The sequence below is a fragment of the Nanorana parkeri genome, unplaced genomic scaffold (assembly GCF_000935625.1).
Source record: "Nanorana parkeri isolate BGI_ZX_2015 unplaced genomic scaffold, ASM93562v1 scaffold828, whole genome shotgun sequence".
NCBI classification, from domain to species: domain Eukaryota; kingdom Metazoa; phylum Chordata; class Amphibia; order Anura; family Dicroglossidae; genus Nanorana; species Nanorana parkeri.
The window spans coordinates 53,502-74,057 of NW_017307096.1; the positions used below are offsets into that span (position 1 = coordinate 53,502).

A 20,556-nucleotide genomic window follows, 5' to 3' on the forward strand; every position below is an offset into this window, starting at 1 on the left:
TATAAAGTGTGTGTATATTTAAATTTGTTTAGGGGTGGGGGGGGGGGGGGGGTGTGTCATTCATTAACACCGGGACTGTAAATGAATAGCATGTAAAATTGTTGCGTAAATGGACAGAGCTATATAAATACTTGTAATAAATAAATAACTTTAACCTGAAAGTAGCTTTTAATACAACTTTGAGATTTTTATTTGGTAACTGTTCTGGATTTGAATATTGTATTTAAATTTACAGAATTGTAAATGCTCCCTCTAGTGGTCATATCTATATCAGAGCATGTGACTAGTGTTCCGTGCAGCTTGAGCTTTATTTACCTGATTTTACTTAATTGGAAATGAGATTCCTTGCTTAAAGAAACCCGTACTAAGGAATCATGGGGGCTGCCATTGCTGGCTTATCATTCTGAATATATTAGTTTGCTGACTGTCAACTTGTGCAGCGCTCTACATAGTGCACATTCACATCAGTCTCTGCCCTCAAGGAGCATACAATATAAGGTCCCAAGCTCACATACAGGGCTGATTTAGACAGGAGCCAAATAACATAGACCAGCATGTCTTTGGAGTATGGGTGCAAGCACAGGGAGAACATGTAAACTCCGTGCAGAGAGTGTGCAAACTGGGATTTGAACCAGGGACCCCCAGAACTGCAAGGCAGAAGCTGTAACCACTATGCCACTGTGGATGAAGTACATGCTCAGTGGTGGAACAACTTTGTAAATCAATTCTGAACTCACTTTGACTTTCCTGATCTGCATACTTCAGAATGTCCAAAAGTATTAAAGCCGCAGAAAGGCAGTTAACTGGTATGTTGGGACGGAGAAAATTATTTGAGGGGTTCTCCTAGACCTGAAAATTTATTTAATGGGTTCATCAGGTGCAAAAAAGTTTAGGGAGGCTGATCTAGACTATACAAGTGATATGTTATGTTCTATAGAAAAACAGTTTCACTTTGACATGTGGATTTTACAGACCTCGTCTAATTAGAATTTTTATCATATGCGGTGTTTGAATTGTCCAGGTTTTGCTAAATATTTACAGAATAAGAGACTTTATAGACACAGTGCACGTATTCCTTTTATCCCCCTCCCCTGACCCAAACAACGCCACCATTGCCCTCCACAGAGCTATACATATTGAGATCTAAGGGCCGCTGTTCCGTTGTTGGTTGACATCCAGTTTTGCAAGTCTCCCTCTCTTGCTGCATCTGGATCCCTACTGTAAAGTGCAGGATCGGCCAGCAGAGGGAGCATTGCAGCTCTCGATGTGAACAATAGCGGAACTGTGTCCGTATCAATGTGCAGATGGGGAAGGTGTGATTGTTTAGGTTAGGGCTGGGGGACAAGTGCACTTTTCTTTAAAGTATACTTATCTCTTAAAATCTAGCTAGCCGTATATGAGGGTTCACTTTAAGGAATAGCAACATGAGATATATCATCAATGTCATTACCTGTGCCTAATTCCCATGATTTAATAATGAGCTCTCTCAAAGATTCCACAACATTTTTCCAGACATCATCAAAAGCTTCTGCAGCTACAGTGTCTTTGATGCAATCATTAGGAGAAACAGGAGGAATGCCACGCCTAGACCTCTTCTGGTGTAGATGAGCCTTTTTCTGATCCAGACTCTCATCATCACTAATGATCAAAGAAGATTTCATTTGATTAATTATATAAAACATACATTACAAAACAAAGAAATAAAAAGCAACTTCACAATAGTTTGTATATAAAATTATTCTACCATGTGTACAGTGAGGGCGGATTTACACTATGAGCTGACAAAATGCATGCAGTGTTGTGCTTTTTTTTTGTTTATATATAAATTCTTTAATTTATCAAGATTTTAAACATATCTGCGTATGCATCAAGCGGGGGCAACAACTCCCATCGTAGAAGCAGTGGGCGCAGCCACTGAACATATATAGTACAAAAAAGAAAAAATACAACATATTGAAAACTGTCACCTGTCACAACCCTAAGGCAGATAGACATAGATAAAGCCCTCATTGACCACATGTCAGTTCGTGTGCTGGATACTTTGGATCTGTGGGATGGTCATGCAATCCCACAATGGGCTCCCAATCGTCTGAGGAGACCGCCACAGAAGGAGGGGGTCGAACCCACCTTCTCCAGCGCAGCCCCTCCACAGCCCAATGCGCGGACCGCCCATCCGTGATTTAACTCGGGTGAATGGCCCACGGAAGGCTCACAGGCCATCCGGCATTCTCAGACCAAGAGATCCAGGTATTCTTGTGTAGACGGAAATCCATCCCACCAGAGCCAGGTAGTCCTTAACCAAGTACCACCCCCATTTATGGAACTAGTAAGGTCCTCCATGTGTCTAATGTACCGAACCCTGCTGAGCCATAGTTGCATCGAAGGCGGGGAAGCATTCTTCCACATGGCCGGGTTGCAGGCCCTAGCAGCATTAATCAGGTGGATAATAACCGACTTTCTATACCCCTTCAGTGAGTGTGTGTTGTGATGTAGGAGAAAGAATGAGGGTGTCATGGGGACCCTAGTGGAACTAGTAAGGTCCTCCATGTGTCTAATGTACCGAACCCTGCTGAGCCATAGTTGCATCGAAGGCGGGGAAGCATTCTTCCACATGGCCGGGTTGCAGGCCCTAGCAGCATTAATCAGGTGGATAATAACCGACTTTCTATACCCCTTCAGTGAGTGTGTGTTGTGATGTAGGAGAAAGAATGAGGGTGTCATGGGGATCTGATTGTCTGTGAATTTTTTAGTGATTGCGTGGACTTGGGTCCGAAAAAAAATGCACACCAAATGCAGAGCAGATCCGAACAGGTTTCTGCACAAGCACGCTAGTCTTTTAGATGCGTTTTTGACGCGTTTATGGTTAAAAAAAAAAAATTTTTTTTAGTTTAACATGGGCTTTCAGTGCGTTCCAGGCATTTGCATACGTTTTTAACGTGTTTTTGATGCGTTTGCAGATCCAGAGCAGGTAAAATAGAGCCTGCTGCAGTTTTTTTTTACCTGCTATGGATCTGCATGCTGCGATGTGAACTGGAGCTCAAAATACCATTGGAATACATTGGATGCAGTTTTGATCCGGTCTGCACCTGCTCTGCTCTGCACCTGCTCCGCGCTTGGTGTGAACAAGCCCTTAGGAGAACTATAGGGAAAAGCCCTGACCCCATAGTTCTCCTTTTAATACTACGCCCCATATCAACCACTGTGGGAAGGAGCTGTGGAGCATCAGCCTTCTGGGAGCTGTAGTCCCAGGGGCAGGGGTGTGGAATTCCCATCGCCCAACGCCTGGGACATGCAGTTTCGGGCGCCGGGCGAGTAGTTTTTTTGTACATTTAGCTCTGCTCTGGACAAGCAGAGCTAAATGTACAGTGGGGAGCCGCCGCTCGTTTAGTACAAGTGATCTGATCAGATCACTTGTATGAAAGGAGCAGCGGTGATCGTGTCCAGGGGCCCACCCCGCCGTGGTTTTCAGGGTCCCCCGCTCCTCTGAGGGACCCGTGACCAAGGCAAAAGAGCTCACAGTAGAGCAGTGGTTCTCAACCTTTATAGGGCCGGGACCCCTTGGTAACATTTGCCAAGTTGTGGTGACCCCCCAATGGTAAAATTTAGGGATGGTGCGGCTGCTGCAGCGACATCTGGCGGGAGAACTGACACTGCTGCGCTATCATTAATTCCTTGTTATTTATTTAGTTTCCTCAAAAAAACATCGGGCGGGGGATCACAATTTTTTGTTCTTGCCTCGGGCGCAAAATAGGCTAGCTACAGCTCTGCCCAAATGTATTTGGTAATCAGGGACTGAGCTGTCCAGAAACCCCTGGGGACCGAGATGGGGAGTGCTTGGACAGGGTATAGTAATCTCGGTAAGATGTTCTGTTCAATGACGTTGCACCTGCCTGTCCAAGAGAACGCTAAACGAGACCAGTCCCTGAGGTCCATTCCTATTTTTTGCAGCAGGGGTAGAAAATTCAAACAATAAATTGCATTCAATTCTCTCAGGAGCTGGACGCCCAGGTATTTGATCGAGTTTGATGACCAAGCGAACTGGAAATTATTTTGGAGACCGAGCACGTGGGTGGGAGGGAGGGAGACATTCAGGGCCTCTGATTTTTGGGCATTAATATGATAATTGGATAGTTTCCCATATTCGGCAAATTCCGCGAAAAGATATGTCCGGGGCAGTGAGAAGAAAAAAAAAGAGTAAATCGCCCGCGTAGGCAGCCACCTTGTGGGTATGGGTCCCCGCATCGACTCCGCGAATATCCGGGTTGGACCTAATTCTCCTCAGTAAGGGCTCCAGGGTAATGATAAAAATCAGAGGCGAGAGAGGGCACCCTTGTCTCGTTCCGTTCGATATAGAAAACGTATCCGATAATCCCCCATTAATTTGTACTTAAGCTGAGGGTCGAGAATATAGGGACATAATCCACGACATCATGTGTGGGCCCAGACCCATATGTTCAAGGGTAGCTCTCATGAAGGACCAGTCTACCCTGTCGAAGGCTTTCTCCGCGTCCGTGGACAATAAAAAAGCAGGAGTCGCCTTCGACATGGCAGAGTGAATAAGGTTAATGGCTCTGGTAGTGTTGTCCCTAGCCTCTCGGGAGGGGACAAAACCAGCTTGGTCAGGGTGTATCAGCCGTCCTATATACGGGAGCATACGTATTGCCAGGATTTTGGAAAACAATTTAGTGTCGACGTTCAACAGCGAGATTGGGCGGTAGCTCGGACAAGAGAGAGGGTCCTTGCCTTGTTTTCGGGATGACCGCAATGTGGGCGGAGAGAGAGTCAGCGGGTAGACCGTACCCATTCTGTACCAAATTAAGGGCTCTAACGAAGTGAGGGTTGAGAAGGGGAGCATAACGCTTATAGTACATCAGGGTAAAACCATCCGGACCAGGGGCCTTCCCCGTGTTTGTCTACGTCAGAGCCGTTTCCAATTCCAATTCTGTAATCGGGAGTTCTAAAGATTGCACAACCTCGTCAGGGATGGAGGGCAGGCCCGAGGATTCCAAGTATGACCGGATTCGGGACAGTCGCTGCGCGTTCAGGGCCGCCGATCTAGGTTGTGGGAGATTGTATAGGGAGGAATAATATTCTCGGAACTGGTCCGCGACCTCCGAGGAGAGGTGCGATAGGGACCCAGTCTTGGATTTTATGACCGGGATGAACGTTTTAGATCTCTGGTGAAGGAGCGCATGGGCCATAGATCTGCTACAATGGTTACTATATTCATAAAAGTGTCTCCTGCATTTAGCCAACATCGCCTTAGCTCTTTGCAGGCACAAGGAGCGCAAGGACTCTCTCAGAGATGTCAGTTGGGCGAGTAGAACCGGGTCTGAGCACTGTTTGTGAAGGGTTTCAAGCATTTTGGATCTGTGTCAGTAGAGAGGAAATCTGGTGGAGACGCTGGCGTTTGATGCGAGCGCCAATCTTGATCAGAGTGCCCCTGATATATACCTTATGGGCCTCCCATATCGAGTATAGGGAGCAATCTGAGGGGGCATTCAGAGCAAAATAGGATCTCAGATTCTCTTCAATTTCTCCTAATAGGGCCAGATCCTACACTACGGTCTCATTCAGACGCCAGCGCCACGGTCGTATCTCCGATGTCCCCAGATCCACCTTGACCATAACCGCCGCATGGTCAGATAAGGATATGTTACCAATGGCAGAGTGTGAAACCAACGGCAATAAGGAGTGGTGCACTAGGAAGTAGTCAATGCGCGTATAGGTTTGTTGAGCCGTGGAGAAGAAAGAGTAATCCCTATCTAATGGATGGTGAATCCGCCATATGTCAGACATCTGATGCAGGTGGAGGCACTTCTTGAGGCGCCGCATTGCCGCTCTGGATAAATGGGAGGCCGACCTGGAGGAGCCCACCTGCGGGTTCAAGAGGAGATTAAAATCTCCCCCCACTACCAACACACCCTCCTTGAAGTCGTCCCACAGTGTCAACACTCTTTCCAGGAACGAGATCTGGCCTAAGTTAAGGAGGTACACATGCACTAAGGTAACCATTTGGGATTCAATTTTCCCCTTAAGCATAAGCAAGCGGCCCTCCTCCCAGGCCTGCATGTCAACATAAGTCCACGGTAGGTTTCTGGATAAGATGATAGAGACACCTCTCGACCTCTTGTCTGGCAAGTAGCTATGATAGGACGTTGGGAATCGGTGATCTGACAATTTGTCTCCTGGAAGAAACCGATATGAGCTCTCTGTCTGTGAAGTTCATGTAATATTGCGGTTCGTTTCTCGGGGGTTTTTTCAGGCCCCTACGTTAAGGGACAGGAAACTGTATAGGGGCATGTTGGGATCCTGGCGTATTACTGAGATGCTAATCTGGGATGGGACCGGGAGAGGGGGAAAGGAGTGAGGTTCCGCTGGAGGAAGGGAGTAGAGATTAGGAGGGAAGGGACAGAGGCAGGCAGGAAGGGGATGATAGGGGGCAAGAGGCAGACCAGCTGAAGAGGAGGGATAGGAGAGGGGGCAGACCCCTGAGGATATTGGATGGGGATGGGGAAGGGAAGAGAGAATACAAGAACGAAAACTAAGAGGAACCGAAGTTCCGGGTCGAATCCCTGCTATGGGGCAGGGGCCCAGGTGGGCAGGGTACCCCAGGAGCCGATCAATGAATACCATCTTGTAGTGTCCCCATCTCAACCCGGACGCAGGTAACTTCTGTAGGAGCATAGTAAGTTAGATTGTCAGCATAAACACCTGAGCACACAAAAAAAAACCTCAACCATTCCCGCGGGCACAAGGCATAGATTTCCAAAAGACCACCAATTATTTCGGGAGAACAGTAATCTTAAACTGGCACTTAAGGTAATGCAACACAACCCTTAACGTTACTTCCGACTGGAAATCCCGGGCAGCCATGGCGGTGCACTGCCCACCCTCACCCACCTAATAATCTCTCGGGTATCATTACCCACCCACTATTGGGCTTTACCCTCCCTGGTAGATCCCCTCATGGGGGAGCGACAACAGGCCCTGGATCCCCAGTGTTTCACCTGTTAGGGTACGCGGTCCACCCAGGTGTAGCCGTCAATAACTGAACCCCCCACGAGCAATCAGTTCTCCGGAACAATGTCAAGGTGGGAAAGGACATTCCAATGTAACGGTGGATCCGGGAAGGCATCTGTTCGGTGGGGGACCTTACCGATCAAGGTCCTGTGATGCCCAGGGGGGGTCGGAGGGGTCCGCGGAGTCCGGGTGCCAGAGGAAACTGAAGGCCAAAAGATACAGGGAAAGGGGAAACTAAGCCCCAACTTGAACGTTAGAAAAGACAAGGGCCTCAAATCCAGTTAGGCCTCCGCTGACATCCTAGGATCCACTCGATCCCCTGTGCGCTGTCGGTCCTGGCGTGCCAAACCGGATCTGGACCATCGCTGGGCTGCAGGTGTTCGGCGGGGCCCCTCCGATAGGTACGCCAGCCAGTCGTCAGGAGGTGGGATATCCACGTTCAGGAAGACGCCCAGGCCTGCTACATCCTTCGGGGAGTGGAGCACGAAAGAGGATTCCCCCTTCTTCACAATTAAGTGGAATGGGTAACCCCATCGGTAGGTCCAGGGCTATCTTTAACGCAGGGCAAAAGGGGCAGTTGCCCAGGGCCCACTCATTGTTGTGGGGCCCAAAGCAGCTGCCCCTTGAGCAGGTCCTGCGCTGCAAAACTCCTACCACTGGCCGTACATCTCAGCAATGACAGCAGAGCGCTGGATGATCGCAGAGCGGGTCACACGGAGAGAAAATGTTGGGGCCCAAGAAAATGTTTGCCCAGGGTCCAATCAGTATTAAAGACGGCCCTGGGTAGGTCCCGCAGTTCGGATCCGATCCAAAACTGGGCGAAGGAGTGCTCGGCGCCTGAGAGTGTTGCAGGATAGATCCGGGAGGATCTGTAGCTGTACTCAATCAAACTCGACAGGCCTACGTTGCCAAGCTGCCCGGAGTATCTCCTCCTTGGTGGTAAAGTAATGGACTCGGCACACCACGTCTCTCGGGGTCGGTGAGTTGGGGAGTCTTAACATTTGTCACGGCGTGCATGTTCATAAGTCTGATGTGTTTTTACAGCGTGTCAGTGTACACGTCCCTTCAAATCTCTTCCATACTGTCATACTGATCCAATGCCTTCAATCATTTCTGTGTCAATGACACAGAAGAAGTATGCAGCTATAATTTTACTGCCTAAATGTTTGTTTCAGGTTAGTGGCTCAAAAAGTGCTGAAGCCGAAGACTTCCAAGCAACTTGCATTTTCAGAAGGAGTTTGTTGATGGCGGCCACTATCAACATTTCTCTCAGTGCAGGTTTCACAAAACTGGAGCAAAGAAAATAGGAAAAGTTGTGCTGCTGCCCAAACCAACCAACCAGATTTCACTTTTATATTGATATTGAATTCCCTGTTATAGACAGAAACCAGAATTTAGAGTGGTGGTTATGGTAATTGTGCTCAGCTTTCTTTGCTCCAATCTTTATAAATCAGCCCCACGTTTGTCTGCAAGTGGGAACATCTACTGTATATGGACCATCTCTGTGGCCATCAATGTCTGTCAAGTTGTGTTATCACAGTCTTTCCATTAACGTTGATGCCCATCATCAGCATGTTTAATGGCGACATTATAAGCAAGTAATCAGTTTGATTTATTATTGTCATATGGGCAGCGCAGTAGCAAGGTGGTTAGAAAGTCTGCTTTGTATCAGTGGAGTTCTCGGTTAGAATCAAAGCCAGGACACTACCTGCATGGAGTCTGCATGTTCTCCCTGTGCTTGTGTGGGTTCCACAATCCAAAGAAAAGGAGAGGAATATGACGTGACAGAAGGGAGGGGGAAGCTGTCCTAGGTAATCAACCTCTTCTGTAATGGTGACATTTCCTAGCAAGCTCAAATGGACATTTCAAGTGAATGAAAAATCATTTATGGAAAGGAAAAATGCTGCAAGTAAGCCTTTAAAATACTTGACTTTTCTGTGCCTTTACCTGCAACTTTTTTTAAAGTCCGTGACAGGGTCTCTAAAAAAAAACAACAATTCTTCAGTAGGTCTCCTACTCCTTCACTGCCACAGACTTTTTCCAAGCAACACCAATACCCTACTTCATGTGAAATCAGAAGACATGACTGCAAATTCCCTCTACACTCACAAAAAACCCACAGTATTAACTTGCCTCACATCAATTTCAGAGGACGGGACAGGAGTCTGACCACCAGCAAGCGGAATATACTGTATGCATGCTAAACACTGAGAGAAGAATGCAGTTCTTCTGATTGACTCTTACTGGGCTCTAAACAAAGATTACTGGTGTTGATTGACTTTACTGGAGTTTTCATTTTTCTATTTGTAATCATTGAAAGCTTATACCTTACTACTATACAATGACATTTTTTTATTTACTGTTCTCTGCTGTCATAGGCAAGGTACTCTTCAACAGTGCCATCTGCATCATAGATTTCTTCTTCCAGAAATGAGTAGGTTGAGGACTGAAAATCCAGTGAACTTAAGCTGGATATGGACTCCTTGGTTTGTTGTAATGGAGATGCTGAAGGGACCAGCCTCGACCCAGACACACACAGTCTGAAGGAAGAAATTAAAAACTGTTAGTAAAAAGGAAAGTGTTAGCTATGCCACTATGCTTTCCACATAGAGAGCACCACATTCTCCCGATGGAATTTTATAAGAAATCTGAAGCACTAATATTTCAGCATCTGCAATAAAGTCGTAAGGACACAAAGAATGATATTTCCATAACAGGTGGGTTAAGTAGTTTACTGGCTACTGAGATCCTGGCCTTTCCACGGACCTTTGGTTTTGCATATTTCATATTGTTATACTTCCAAACTTTCTGAGATGAGAAAGAGGAACCCACTTCCAGAACAATGTAGTGGGGCAATGGACACACCCCTGCCACGTCCCCGTTTATGCAGAACAGTAATTTTATATGCCAAAATTACTGGTTAAAGCCAGAATTGTTTTCTTTTCACCATTACTTCTTCTTATGCTGGCTATACGGTCTTTAGCAAATAAGGTAATTAAGAGATAGGCTTAATGTTTTAGTGCAGAACACTTTTGGTAGTTAAATAGAAACTACTAGATAGCTGTACGTCAGACCAAAAAGAGGGACAACTGAGGAGGATAGATGGACATATGAGAAACAGTTGGGAGAGATATATATCTCTCGAAATAAATTAGTCAATAAGTAGAAAAAAAGTCTTAACAGGAAAACCCCAAACCCTGAAAGTGAACCGCTTTGAAGGTGCTACAGTGAATCAGATAATGTATTACTTTCTATTCAGGGTATTTGAAATAGTGGTGAAATGGGCTTATCAATGGGTCTCTGCACCACATTCTAATTGTATAACTATAAACAAAACATGTACAAATAATGGGACTTTTGGGGCCGGTCCACACCATAAACAGTGTGTTCGAGAGCAGTCATGCTGTTTCAGATCACACTGGACTGAAATGCAGGCATTGATGTACCATGCATTCTGGTGCGGGTGAAACCGGTTCATTGGTAAGAGGGGATACAGAAAAAGAGATTGAGGGCTCTGTGTCCTCAATCTCTTTTTCTATTTTAAAAGGGAAATATCAGGGGTCTGTTCAGATCCCTAATATTTCCCAACAGTAAAACAGTAAACATTGAATTCAATGGCACTGCTTCCACGTCCTCCCCCCCGCCCGCAGTGCGATCGGATGCTTGGCAAAACTTTGCCTGCATTCCGTTCAACTGCAAACGCAAAAAATAGAGCTGAAACGCAATTAAAAACGACCAAAATCTCCCTTTTAAAATCAGCGGTTTCCGGATCAGCGCGGAAACCACACTGATCCGCAATTGCACTGGTGTGAATGGGGCCTAATACTGATGTGACCTGGGACTAGTATGGGGAGAAAGAGTTAAAAAAAAAACACACACATATATAAACCAGCTCAGGACCTGGAGACAGAGGGGGGAGTGAGTAAAAGAAAAAAAACACACACACATATACTGCAGCTTAGGACCGGGAGAAGGTGACGGACGGGGGGGGGAGAAAAGTAACAAAACAAAAAAAAAAAACAGGAGGGGAGATAGAGGGGGAGGGAGAGTTAAAAAAAAAAAAAACATACACTTCACTTTACAATTGGGAGACAGAGGGGGGAGAGAGAAAACACTCACCTATGAGTCCACAGCTACACTGACTCCAGAGTCGCGCACAGCAGAGGGAACCTAGGGGTGGGGTCCAGCTCACATGGGGTCAAAGCTCGGAGCCCCATACAGTGGCGGCCACTTACTGACCACTACGATTTTTCAGCCCTTACCCCTTCAGCGCCCTCAAGCGGCCGCTTGACTTGCCTTGCGGTAGCGCCGGGCCTGCCCGCGGTCCTGTATGGCCGATTCAGTGATGCAAAAATAACTAAATTTTTGTTAAAGTTAAGATACTTGAATGCATTTTCAAGAATTAACTCCTGAGTTTAGTGTTACTTTAAAGTTCAGTGATGCATGGTCCAGTGGTGAGATGGGAACAACTTTTTTCCTCACTTTGCTTAAAGTATTACTAGTCATTTTCTATCTGCTGGTCAAAGCAGGCCTATTACTGTTTGATGGACAAGCATATTGCTGCTAAAGCTACCTAAAAATATTTTTTTTTTAAAACTGAAATGACTCCGTTATGGTTAATGCTATTGTCTGAAAGCTAAGCTAATTGTAGAAAAAGAAAATTGATTCCACAGCCAAATATAAGCTGCCAGTGTATGCAGTCAATGACGGTCTGTGAAAACTGTATCATTCCATAACAACATGATCAGCTTTAGGGCATCCCCAAGCATGTTATTTAAAGGGTTTGTGTATTTTTAATGTTGCCTTTGAAGACACATTAAAAAAACCCTCACCCATAAGTACTCCTCCATCTTCTTTATGAAATGGGAATCCTTCATACTGCACAACTACTCAGGAGTAGAGCTATATGCTCTAATCTATCCCTTCAAACTTACGAAATGGTACCTAGAGAGGAGGCTAGATAAAACCCTAGGGCAGTTAGAACTACCAGAAGATTATACCCCTGGCTAACTGAGGCAGTCTTTAGGCCTACCATCCATACGGATGTATGCTGGTGGACTGTTGTTCGGTCAGGGAATATCGATGTACTACCTTCTTGTAAATGTACAATTGTACATGCTATTCTTTTATTTCTTTTTTTTCCCTTTCTGTTTGTTTCTCTTTTATTTACATGTGACATGAGTATATGATCTTCTTTTATGCTTTGGCATTTGATGTTTAATGGAAACTCAAATTGTTTTTAAAAAAAAAAAAAACTCTCACCCCACTGTATAGAATTTTAAAAAAATAACTGTTTTGCATCAGCACACGTTCTCCATGGCAGTGCTTAGCTTCCCATGCCTTTTTATTACTACTAAATGTTTTATTGTTTTCAGTGGTTTTGTTCATTTTTTTCAGTAGCGTAAAAAATACACATGGAAAATAAAATAATTTTGACTGCTAATTTTAAATCAAGTTTTACTAACGCTATAAAATACTAATTTTATTCTGTGTGTTTTATTTATTATGACAATAAAATTAGATAGCACAGGTATTTGAAAATAAATTCTTTACACTCTCGTGTTTTTGCTTCTTTTAACCAGTAAACCACACAAAACAATGTTGCTGTAATCAGGAAAAAGTGCAGGGGACCTGGGACTGAGAATGGAAGTTGCTTAGAATTGGCTTTATTTCTGTTCAATTTATTACGGTTCAAATTACACTCTCAAAAAAGAACACCAGGGGTAACGTTCTACCAGGATTGCCTATATTCAATCATGAAAATAAATCAACTTACTTTCTTAAGGATCCAATGCCTTCAGCAGTACTTTGGTAAACAGCACCTGAACCTGTTGTGGAGAGACTTGATGTTTTACTCTGGATGTGCTGAAAGCCTTCATCCTTAGGATAAATTAGTTGTTTTCCTAAAATCCTTAAAAAGAAGACAAAGGAATTAAAGTTAGAGTTATTACACAAAATGCAAATCTATTTAGTAAAATGAAAGGCAATTGCAAACTTCCACAACCAGTCACCAGCCAGACTACAGTGGACAAGTATGGTTGCTTGCAATGGGTTATTGTATCTTGTACAACATCATTGCTCTTTGCACTGCTTTAATTGAATAAACCTGGAGGTCTGTAATATAGCTGTATTGAAAATAACTTACCTGCACTAATGCGGAGTTCACAGTCCATATTAAACTGAACATCTCAGGGATGTTAAGCATTTTAGAGTCATTTCACAATGACAAAAAAAATGCAATCTCTGGATGGATAAGAGTTTCATTTAATCCAGTGATTCTGTTCTAACTGCTGTATCTGACAACCAACTAGTCACTGGAGGGTGAATATACAAATCCGTATATGAAATAGCCTTAAATAAGTAAAATATGAATGTCATTTTAGGCAAACTACAATAATAACCGCAAATGTGTGCCCTCTAAAAAGTGTTAAACTATTAAGTATTTTTATATTTAACACTTCCTATACTCATTAGTGCCATCTAGGGGCTTTAGCGCTGTGCAAATGGCATCCGCCCAGCTGTAAGCCAGGTGGAATTTTTATAAATGAACCTCTAAGTGAAGGATCAAACTTCTAAAAGGCTCATTTTGCTCAGCAGATAGCATCTGGAAAATGTCCTTATCTCTATAAAAACAACAGTAACTGGACAAAAGTAAGCTAAGAAAAAAATAAACTATATATTTCTTACCTGAGATGGGGTGATCTCTCAGTCCAGTCTTTGCACTCTGCTTGCAGGTTCTTGTTCTGTGAAGTGACAGTGTCCTCAAAAAGCATCTCATCCACATCCCAGAACAACTGATGGACCCTCTGTGCATTGGCTTTATCAAACTCCTGGCAAAGAGTATGCACAATAAAACTTTATTGTTGCAACACAGAGTTTCTCAGTAAATGTAATAAGATAAACCTAAATTACACAACTAATTTTTAATTATACCGTTGCCATTTATAGAAATGTCTTATGTTGTCTACTAAAAAGTATTCATCTATTTGAAATTAAGAAGCAAGCTTTCTATCCACAGAGAATGGCCTGAGTGAAGACCAGCAAGTATGGATGTAGGACTGTAGGCTTATCTTGGTTGTCTCTACACAATGAATGTTTAAACACAGGCAACATTTTTTCTTTTAGATTTGGAGTGGTAAGGGGTTTTTATTACTGTTTGCGTCTCCATTAGCAAGATTCACTCACTCTAACTGTCCTGATCACCAATGTCACCAGGAATGAAAGAGGAGGGAAATCCAAAATGTTGAGATACAAATTATACACCGATTTAAAATAAATGAAACTGATGTTGTCTTTCTAGCAAGGTCTAACCAGTTTCCTCCTAGACTAGTACCTACAGTCTGTTAATAAGTACAACAGAAGCTTTTAATTTTTATTTTGGATAGAATAGAGGAGGGTTTTAACCCCATCAGCTTTTTTTTTTTGCAATCTGTGTCCCATTGGGGAGATATCCCTTCATTTTCTGTCCAATAGCCGCAACAAGTGGAAATCCCTCCAAAGTGAGGTAAATTCCTGGTGGTCAGCAGGGCCACCAGAACTTGTGTCCCCATTGGAAAACTTTCCATCCATTCCTGTTCTGGTGATAACCCACATTTTGGGATTTTCTTTCACTTTCACTGATAACTGTCCAAAGGACAAATAGAGAGGGTGAATCTCCCTAACGGAGACACAGAGAACAATACAAATCTGACATGTGATCTAATCTTGTTCCACTCCTTCCAAAACGTTGGCTTTAGTTGCACTTCAAATAAAAATTCAATGATACCAGTTAGTGGTAGAATATTCCATGTTCTGACGGCTACATTGCAACAGACATCACAATGCAAATAAAACTGGGAAATAGTCTTTTCAAGCTGCAGTCAGTAAATGTATCAATGAATGGGTAGACAATCTTATACAAAGTGTGAGGAAAACTAAGAAGGAACCTACATCATCTGTCCAGGAATAAACTGAGCTCCTCTCGGTGGACAGTCCAGTAGTATAGCTCTGTATTCCTGACCATGAATTATTTAACTCTGTGGGGGTAGTTTGTCCACTGGATGGAAGAGAGTAAACTGATTCACTGTGGAGAGACATCAAAGTATTAGACTTTGTTTAGAGACATAACAATCATTAACAATGTCAAATGCGAAAAGGGTAACATGATGCAGTAATTAGGATATTGACATACAACGGTTTGTGAGATTAGCACAGCACAAATATCAACATGTAAACTAAACTAAATAGCAAAATGAAAGCAACACATACATTGGAAGACCCATAAAGGGTTGGTAATCAGTGTGGTGGGTCACATCCTACATGATACACAACTGTGGTTTAATAGACCCAACTGTTTAGAGGGTCCCATAGCTGAGATCAAATTAGTACTATCTATTGGTAGCTTCATAGTAAAAGATTGCCAGAAAATAATGTGCTGACATTTAATTGTCTCTTTAAGTGTATCTAAAGCTCAGGATTTTATTGCTAAACATAGAAAATGGCCAACACTCCAACTGAACTTCCAAGATGACTGCTTTTATCTAAGACCTCACCCCTACAGATGGGTTATAGCAGTTGTGCAGTGTGGTTTGGTGTATTGCAGATTTTTATTGCGGTCTTCCTCTGGGGAGGTTTACCCTCTCTATTTGTCTTAGTGACCGGGACTGAAAGTGAGGGAAAAGCCCAAATTTTGGACTGTCATCTGAACAGGAATAGAGGGAGAACCCTCCAATAAGGACACTTGTATGGTTGACAACTGTCTTAGAGAGAATTACCTTTTAATTTAGAGAGATTTTTTACTCACTTCCTGTTATGTTTCTGAGACATAAAGTACAGGACAACATCCCCACTGGGGTACAGAAGGGGGGAAAAAAAATTGGTATGGGTTCAAACTGTTCCCTTCTCTATCTAAAACTAACAAATAATTCCTACAAATACATATTTTTTATGATGATTTTGTTTGTATACAATACCATGTGTAGTTATGGATGGCTTCTTGCACAGGGTGTGTGAACTGTACTGGCAGAGGGTCCACACGGTCTGCGCTTCCTCGAGACAATCCCTTTCTGGAAAACAACAAGATTTGATTCAATATAATCCAGTAATTAAATATTGGCAATAAATTAAATACTGTACACCAAATAGCCAGAAGGTGCAAATGATATACATATCAGTTTTCCAGGCCATCAGAAAAGCAGGAAGTCGCACTCCAATGACATCAGACTAAATACCTCCTCATGTATCACTGGCCCTCTTAGCTTGTAAGCCCTCACGGGCAGGGCCCTCCTTACCATCTTGTCTTGATTTGTATTGAAATTACAATTAGAGCTGCAACAGTTAATCGATTGCGTCGATTAAAATCGACGATGGAAAACGTTATCGACGATGGCAAACGTTGACTAGTCGGATATCGATAGGTTAGCCTGTTCGGGGCTCCACACATGACCCGTCGTGTCCGGCATGAGACGTCACATGGCAAGCCCGCCGGACACGGCGCAGAAGCCACGCCCACCGCACACGCCGCTGCTCCTCTCCTCGCAGTGAGCTCCCTCACTCGCCGCACTCTTGGTGTGACTGGGCCCTCCCCGCCGCATGACACGTCTCCCCACTCCCCACCCCATTCTGCATTGCGCTGTATAAACATTATACAGCACACTGCAGAATACCACCAGCTAGAGAGGACTACAAAGCCCAGCAATAGTCCATTATAGTATAATGGACTATTGCTGTGATTTGTTATATCCCTCTAGAGCTGCTGGTATTCTGCATTGCACCGCTGTGTAATGAACTATATTGCACACCACGCTTTTTTTTTTTTATTTCCACCGCTCCAGGCTTGCTCCCACGATGGACTACAATCTCAGTACAAACTAGTAGTCCATCACCGGAGCCATTTTCTGTATCCGATTAACCGATTAATCGAACTTAATAATCGGCTAACTAATCGATCATGAAAATAATCGTTAGCTGCAGCCCTAATTATAATGTCTTCCCTATATTGTTCAGCGCTGCACAAACTGTTGGCGCTATATAAATCCAGTATAATAATAATAAATCCAACTTTAATGAATCTGGATGGATTTCCATGGCTGAAGAAGGAAGATACCAGGCCAGAAGAAGCGACAGAGGAAATGATAGTGATGGTGGACAAGCCATCAATAGGGATCACAGAGCTGTCAATGCAGGAGATAGGCAAACCCAGACCTAAGTTTAGCATAATGTACAAGTATACTATGCATTATGGCAAGAGCCACTAGGAATACATACTATAGTTATTTTGATAATGCAATCAATTACTTGAAAAAAATCCCTTTTATGTTGCCTTTTGCCTGTCCATCACTCGCAACAATTTCCTAGATTCCTAATGTGCTTTGCATCTCTTTCCTTGCTCCGTGATGTGATGTAATCTTGATTTCTCAAAACGACTTATCCCATCATGCATTGCTTCCAGCAAGCAATGATAATTTTACATTGTTGCGTCTCTTGCCTTGCTGCATTATGTCATCTTGATTTTTAAAAACTGCATATACTCTCATGCATTGCTTCCAGCAAGCAATGATAATGTTACATTGTGAGAAGTTCATACCTTGAGTTGCATTAGAGACAGAAGGCTTAGTTAGAGTTGTGACACAAGGAACAGCATATTCACAGGGCTGAGTGAAATTGTGTCAGTGCATTAAGGAAGTACATCCTTCAAGAAGTAAGTTTACAAACTTCTAGATCAATATGGGTGTTAGGAGTGGGATAGTACTTATGGAAATTCTATGTAGAAATATATATTTTGTTTTAGTTTTTGACCATAGATACTCTTGGAAGTGCATATGTACTGCCGTCTGTCTATTAATGTGGCAATGCTAGCACATTGACCTGCAATATGACATCTTCAACTGTCACTCAGCATCTTGAATATATTCTGGACACCACATTATTGCACAATGTAACAGTTGCCATATATACAAAGGGTGGAGTTGATTTGGTACTGAAAAATAAGAGCTAGGAGGATAACACAGGGATGTGTGCAGAGGACACAGAATAGCTCTGAATTTCTAATAAGATTAACAGGTTTTTTTTTTGCACGTTTCAAACAGGTATAACAAAATGTCTCCAATGGTATATTTAACAGACCAAATGGGAGTAAATAAGAGAAGTTCATACATTTCTAACTTAGAGCAATTAATACATTTGATAATAGTCTGGGGAAGATCAGAAAGTTGTAGTAATAAACAACTTGCAAGAAAAGAATAACCTTTCATTTCTACGACTTATCTTCTCCAAACACTGTGACCACCAATAAATGGACCAGGAAACGATTGCTGAGAATCACTGTGCTCTAGTCCTCCACTGTTCTTTCCACATCATTAAATAAGCACCATTCATGTCAGGTGGGTTCTTTAATTTTGGCAGCATGTTGATTATGGAAATACACAGGTGCTAGTATTTTTATTATATTGTTCTTTCAGGGAAAGGCTATTATTTGCACATAAATTGCATAGCTGACTGCTGTGGCTCAATTATTAACAAAAAGCTTATCGATTTAGACAGGTTGTTCCAGGGAGCAATTATTAACTGCTCAAACTGCTCAGTCCTTGAAAAAGCCTAACAAAATTACTGTCCAAAGTCTTTGGAGCCCTTGTCAAACTAGCATTAAACCCGGTTGAAGGGACCTGCCCTCCCTAGCTATGGCTGAACATGCCTGCTCTTAGTTCTTTCAGCCATTTAACAATCTGTGTACAAACATAACTTGAAGGTCAAACCACCACAAATACTGTATGCATGAGATTGGCTTTGCAAGTAGTAGATTGTACGCACAACCTTTCTGATTTATAGGAAAAACATGTCCATACTGATACTGTCTTACTGCTTACATCTAGAATTTGAGTGCCAGGGACTTTACGTTCCTAAGGTTTTTTTTTTTTAAAGGGGCCACAAAATGAAACTGATATCAAAACTCCCTCTTATAAAGCATACATACATTAGAATGGACAGTAATGGTCAAATTGTTATTTGTACATCGGCATGCAGAAGGCCTCAGCAGTTATCAATCCTGTCGCATCCTCTACATTCTTCAAACAGTCGCAATCATCAATTAAATCGCATATTGCAACTGAGTTACTATTGTAGTGTTTACTTAATTCATGAATCTCTGGCAAACAGAAGCTTAATCAATATTGTGAATAATGAAGTATACTGCAACACATTAGAGCTAGTTGGATCAGAAGTGCCTGCAATCAGAGAGGAGTCAGCGCTGGATCGGAGAGCCGCCGCACAAGGCCAACAAGAATAGTGGGGGTAATCTTCCAGTGGGGACACTAGTTCTGGTGACCCCACTGACCAACAGGGATTTCCCTCACTTTGGAGGAATTCCCTCCGACTTCCTGCTGTGGCAATCAGACAAAGTGGAGGGAACTCAGTGGGACACAGAGGGCAGGAAACACTTACATGGGTTATAACCCTTCCTTACTTTGGCTATGTTCACACCATGTCTGGACCAGATCTGGATGTTACCGCAATTTTGCAGCGTCCTGGTGCTGTTTTTTGTTTGGGTTTTCAGGTGTGGTCCAGTGTGTTCAAGTGTGTTTGCATGCGTTCCAGTGCATTCCCCACCAGAGAAAATAGACAAGCAGTATTTTTTTTTCTGTGTGGACCGGTACGGACTGCACTGGTATGAAAAGAGCCCAGAAATACCATATGGATATATTGGAATGCTTTTTTGGTCCAGGAACAAACTGTTCTGGTCTGGACAAGCCCTTTATTCAAAACAAAAATTCAACTGTATATAGTTACTATTTGAAAGGCCTCCAGTAAGTTATACTTTTGATTGTGCAATGTAAAATATATTGCACTGACCTCTAAGAACCTATCCCTATATCACTAATCTCTAGAACTGAATTTAATAAAATGACAACATCCATCAGCCGGGGCAGAAAGAAGGATCTCATCCTCGCCCTATAGCCAGCGTTATGGCTTAACTGGCAAACGTTGATCTCAACTGATTCCATAAAAACCTGACTCAGTACAACTGAATGTAGTAAGTGTATTTCATACACTATTATGTATATTATGTCTATATCTATACACCTTCCATTTGATATTGTTCACAAGTGTCCAATGAAATGAGCTAGTCCTCAGTGAAGAATTACTTACGGTAAGAAAGAGGTGTTTTGTGTTGTGGCTGAACATCATTATTGCTTTCAGACTCCCTGAAAGCTTCAATAATAGATGAAGGCTATATTAAGCCATTAATGAAGAAAGAATGAACAACCTCAAACCATCAAAGGTGACAACTAAAATGACTTAAATTTTCCAGATGTTCATGTTTGAGCAGTACAATAAAAAGTCGTATTAAATAACACCTTGAGGGTGAAATGCAATATTCCATTCTGATGTAAAATTCATGAGCACCTATGATGAGTATGTTGGTTGGTATAATCATTTAATCAACTTTTAGTGCCACACCTTCCAGAGATCCATTTAATCCAGGTTTAAATATCCTTCATCTACATGTGTGTCTCTGTCAGTACAGGATACAAATCATGTACACAAGTAGGCGAGATT

The 20,556-nt window shown here is 42.9% G+C and overlaps 1 protein-coding gene across 1 annotated transcript in view; it reads right to left on the minus strand.

Annotated features, from left to right (window-relative positions):
- The window catches only part of FAM149A (family with sequence similarity 149 member A), a 35,688-nt gene that overhangs the window by 11,686 nt on the left and 3,446 nt on the right, over window positions 1-20,556 (minus strand). The window contains exons 2-7 of the mRNA XM_018565287.1: window positions 15,975-16,067; window positions 14,953-15,085; window positions 13,711-13,853; window positions 12,800-12,934; window positions 9,384-9,563; window positions 1,451-1,638 (exon numbers count right to left, since the gene is read on the minus strand). Coding sequence (XP_018420789.1) covers window positions 1,451-1,638; window positions 9,384-9,563; window positions 12,800-12,934; window positions 13,711-13,853; window positions 14,953-15,085; window positions 15,975-16,067 — 872 coding nt within the window. The remainder of the gene's footprint in view (window positions 1-1,450; window positions 1,639-9,383; window positions 9,564-12,799; window positions 12,935-13,710; window positions 13,854-14,952; window positions 15,086-15,974; window positions 16,068-20,556) is intronic.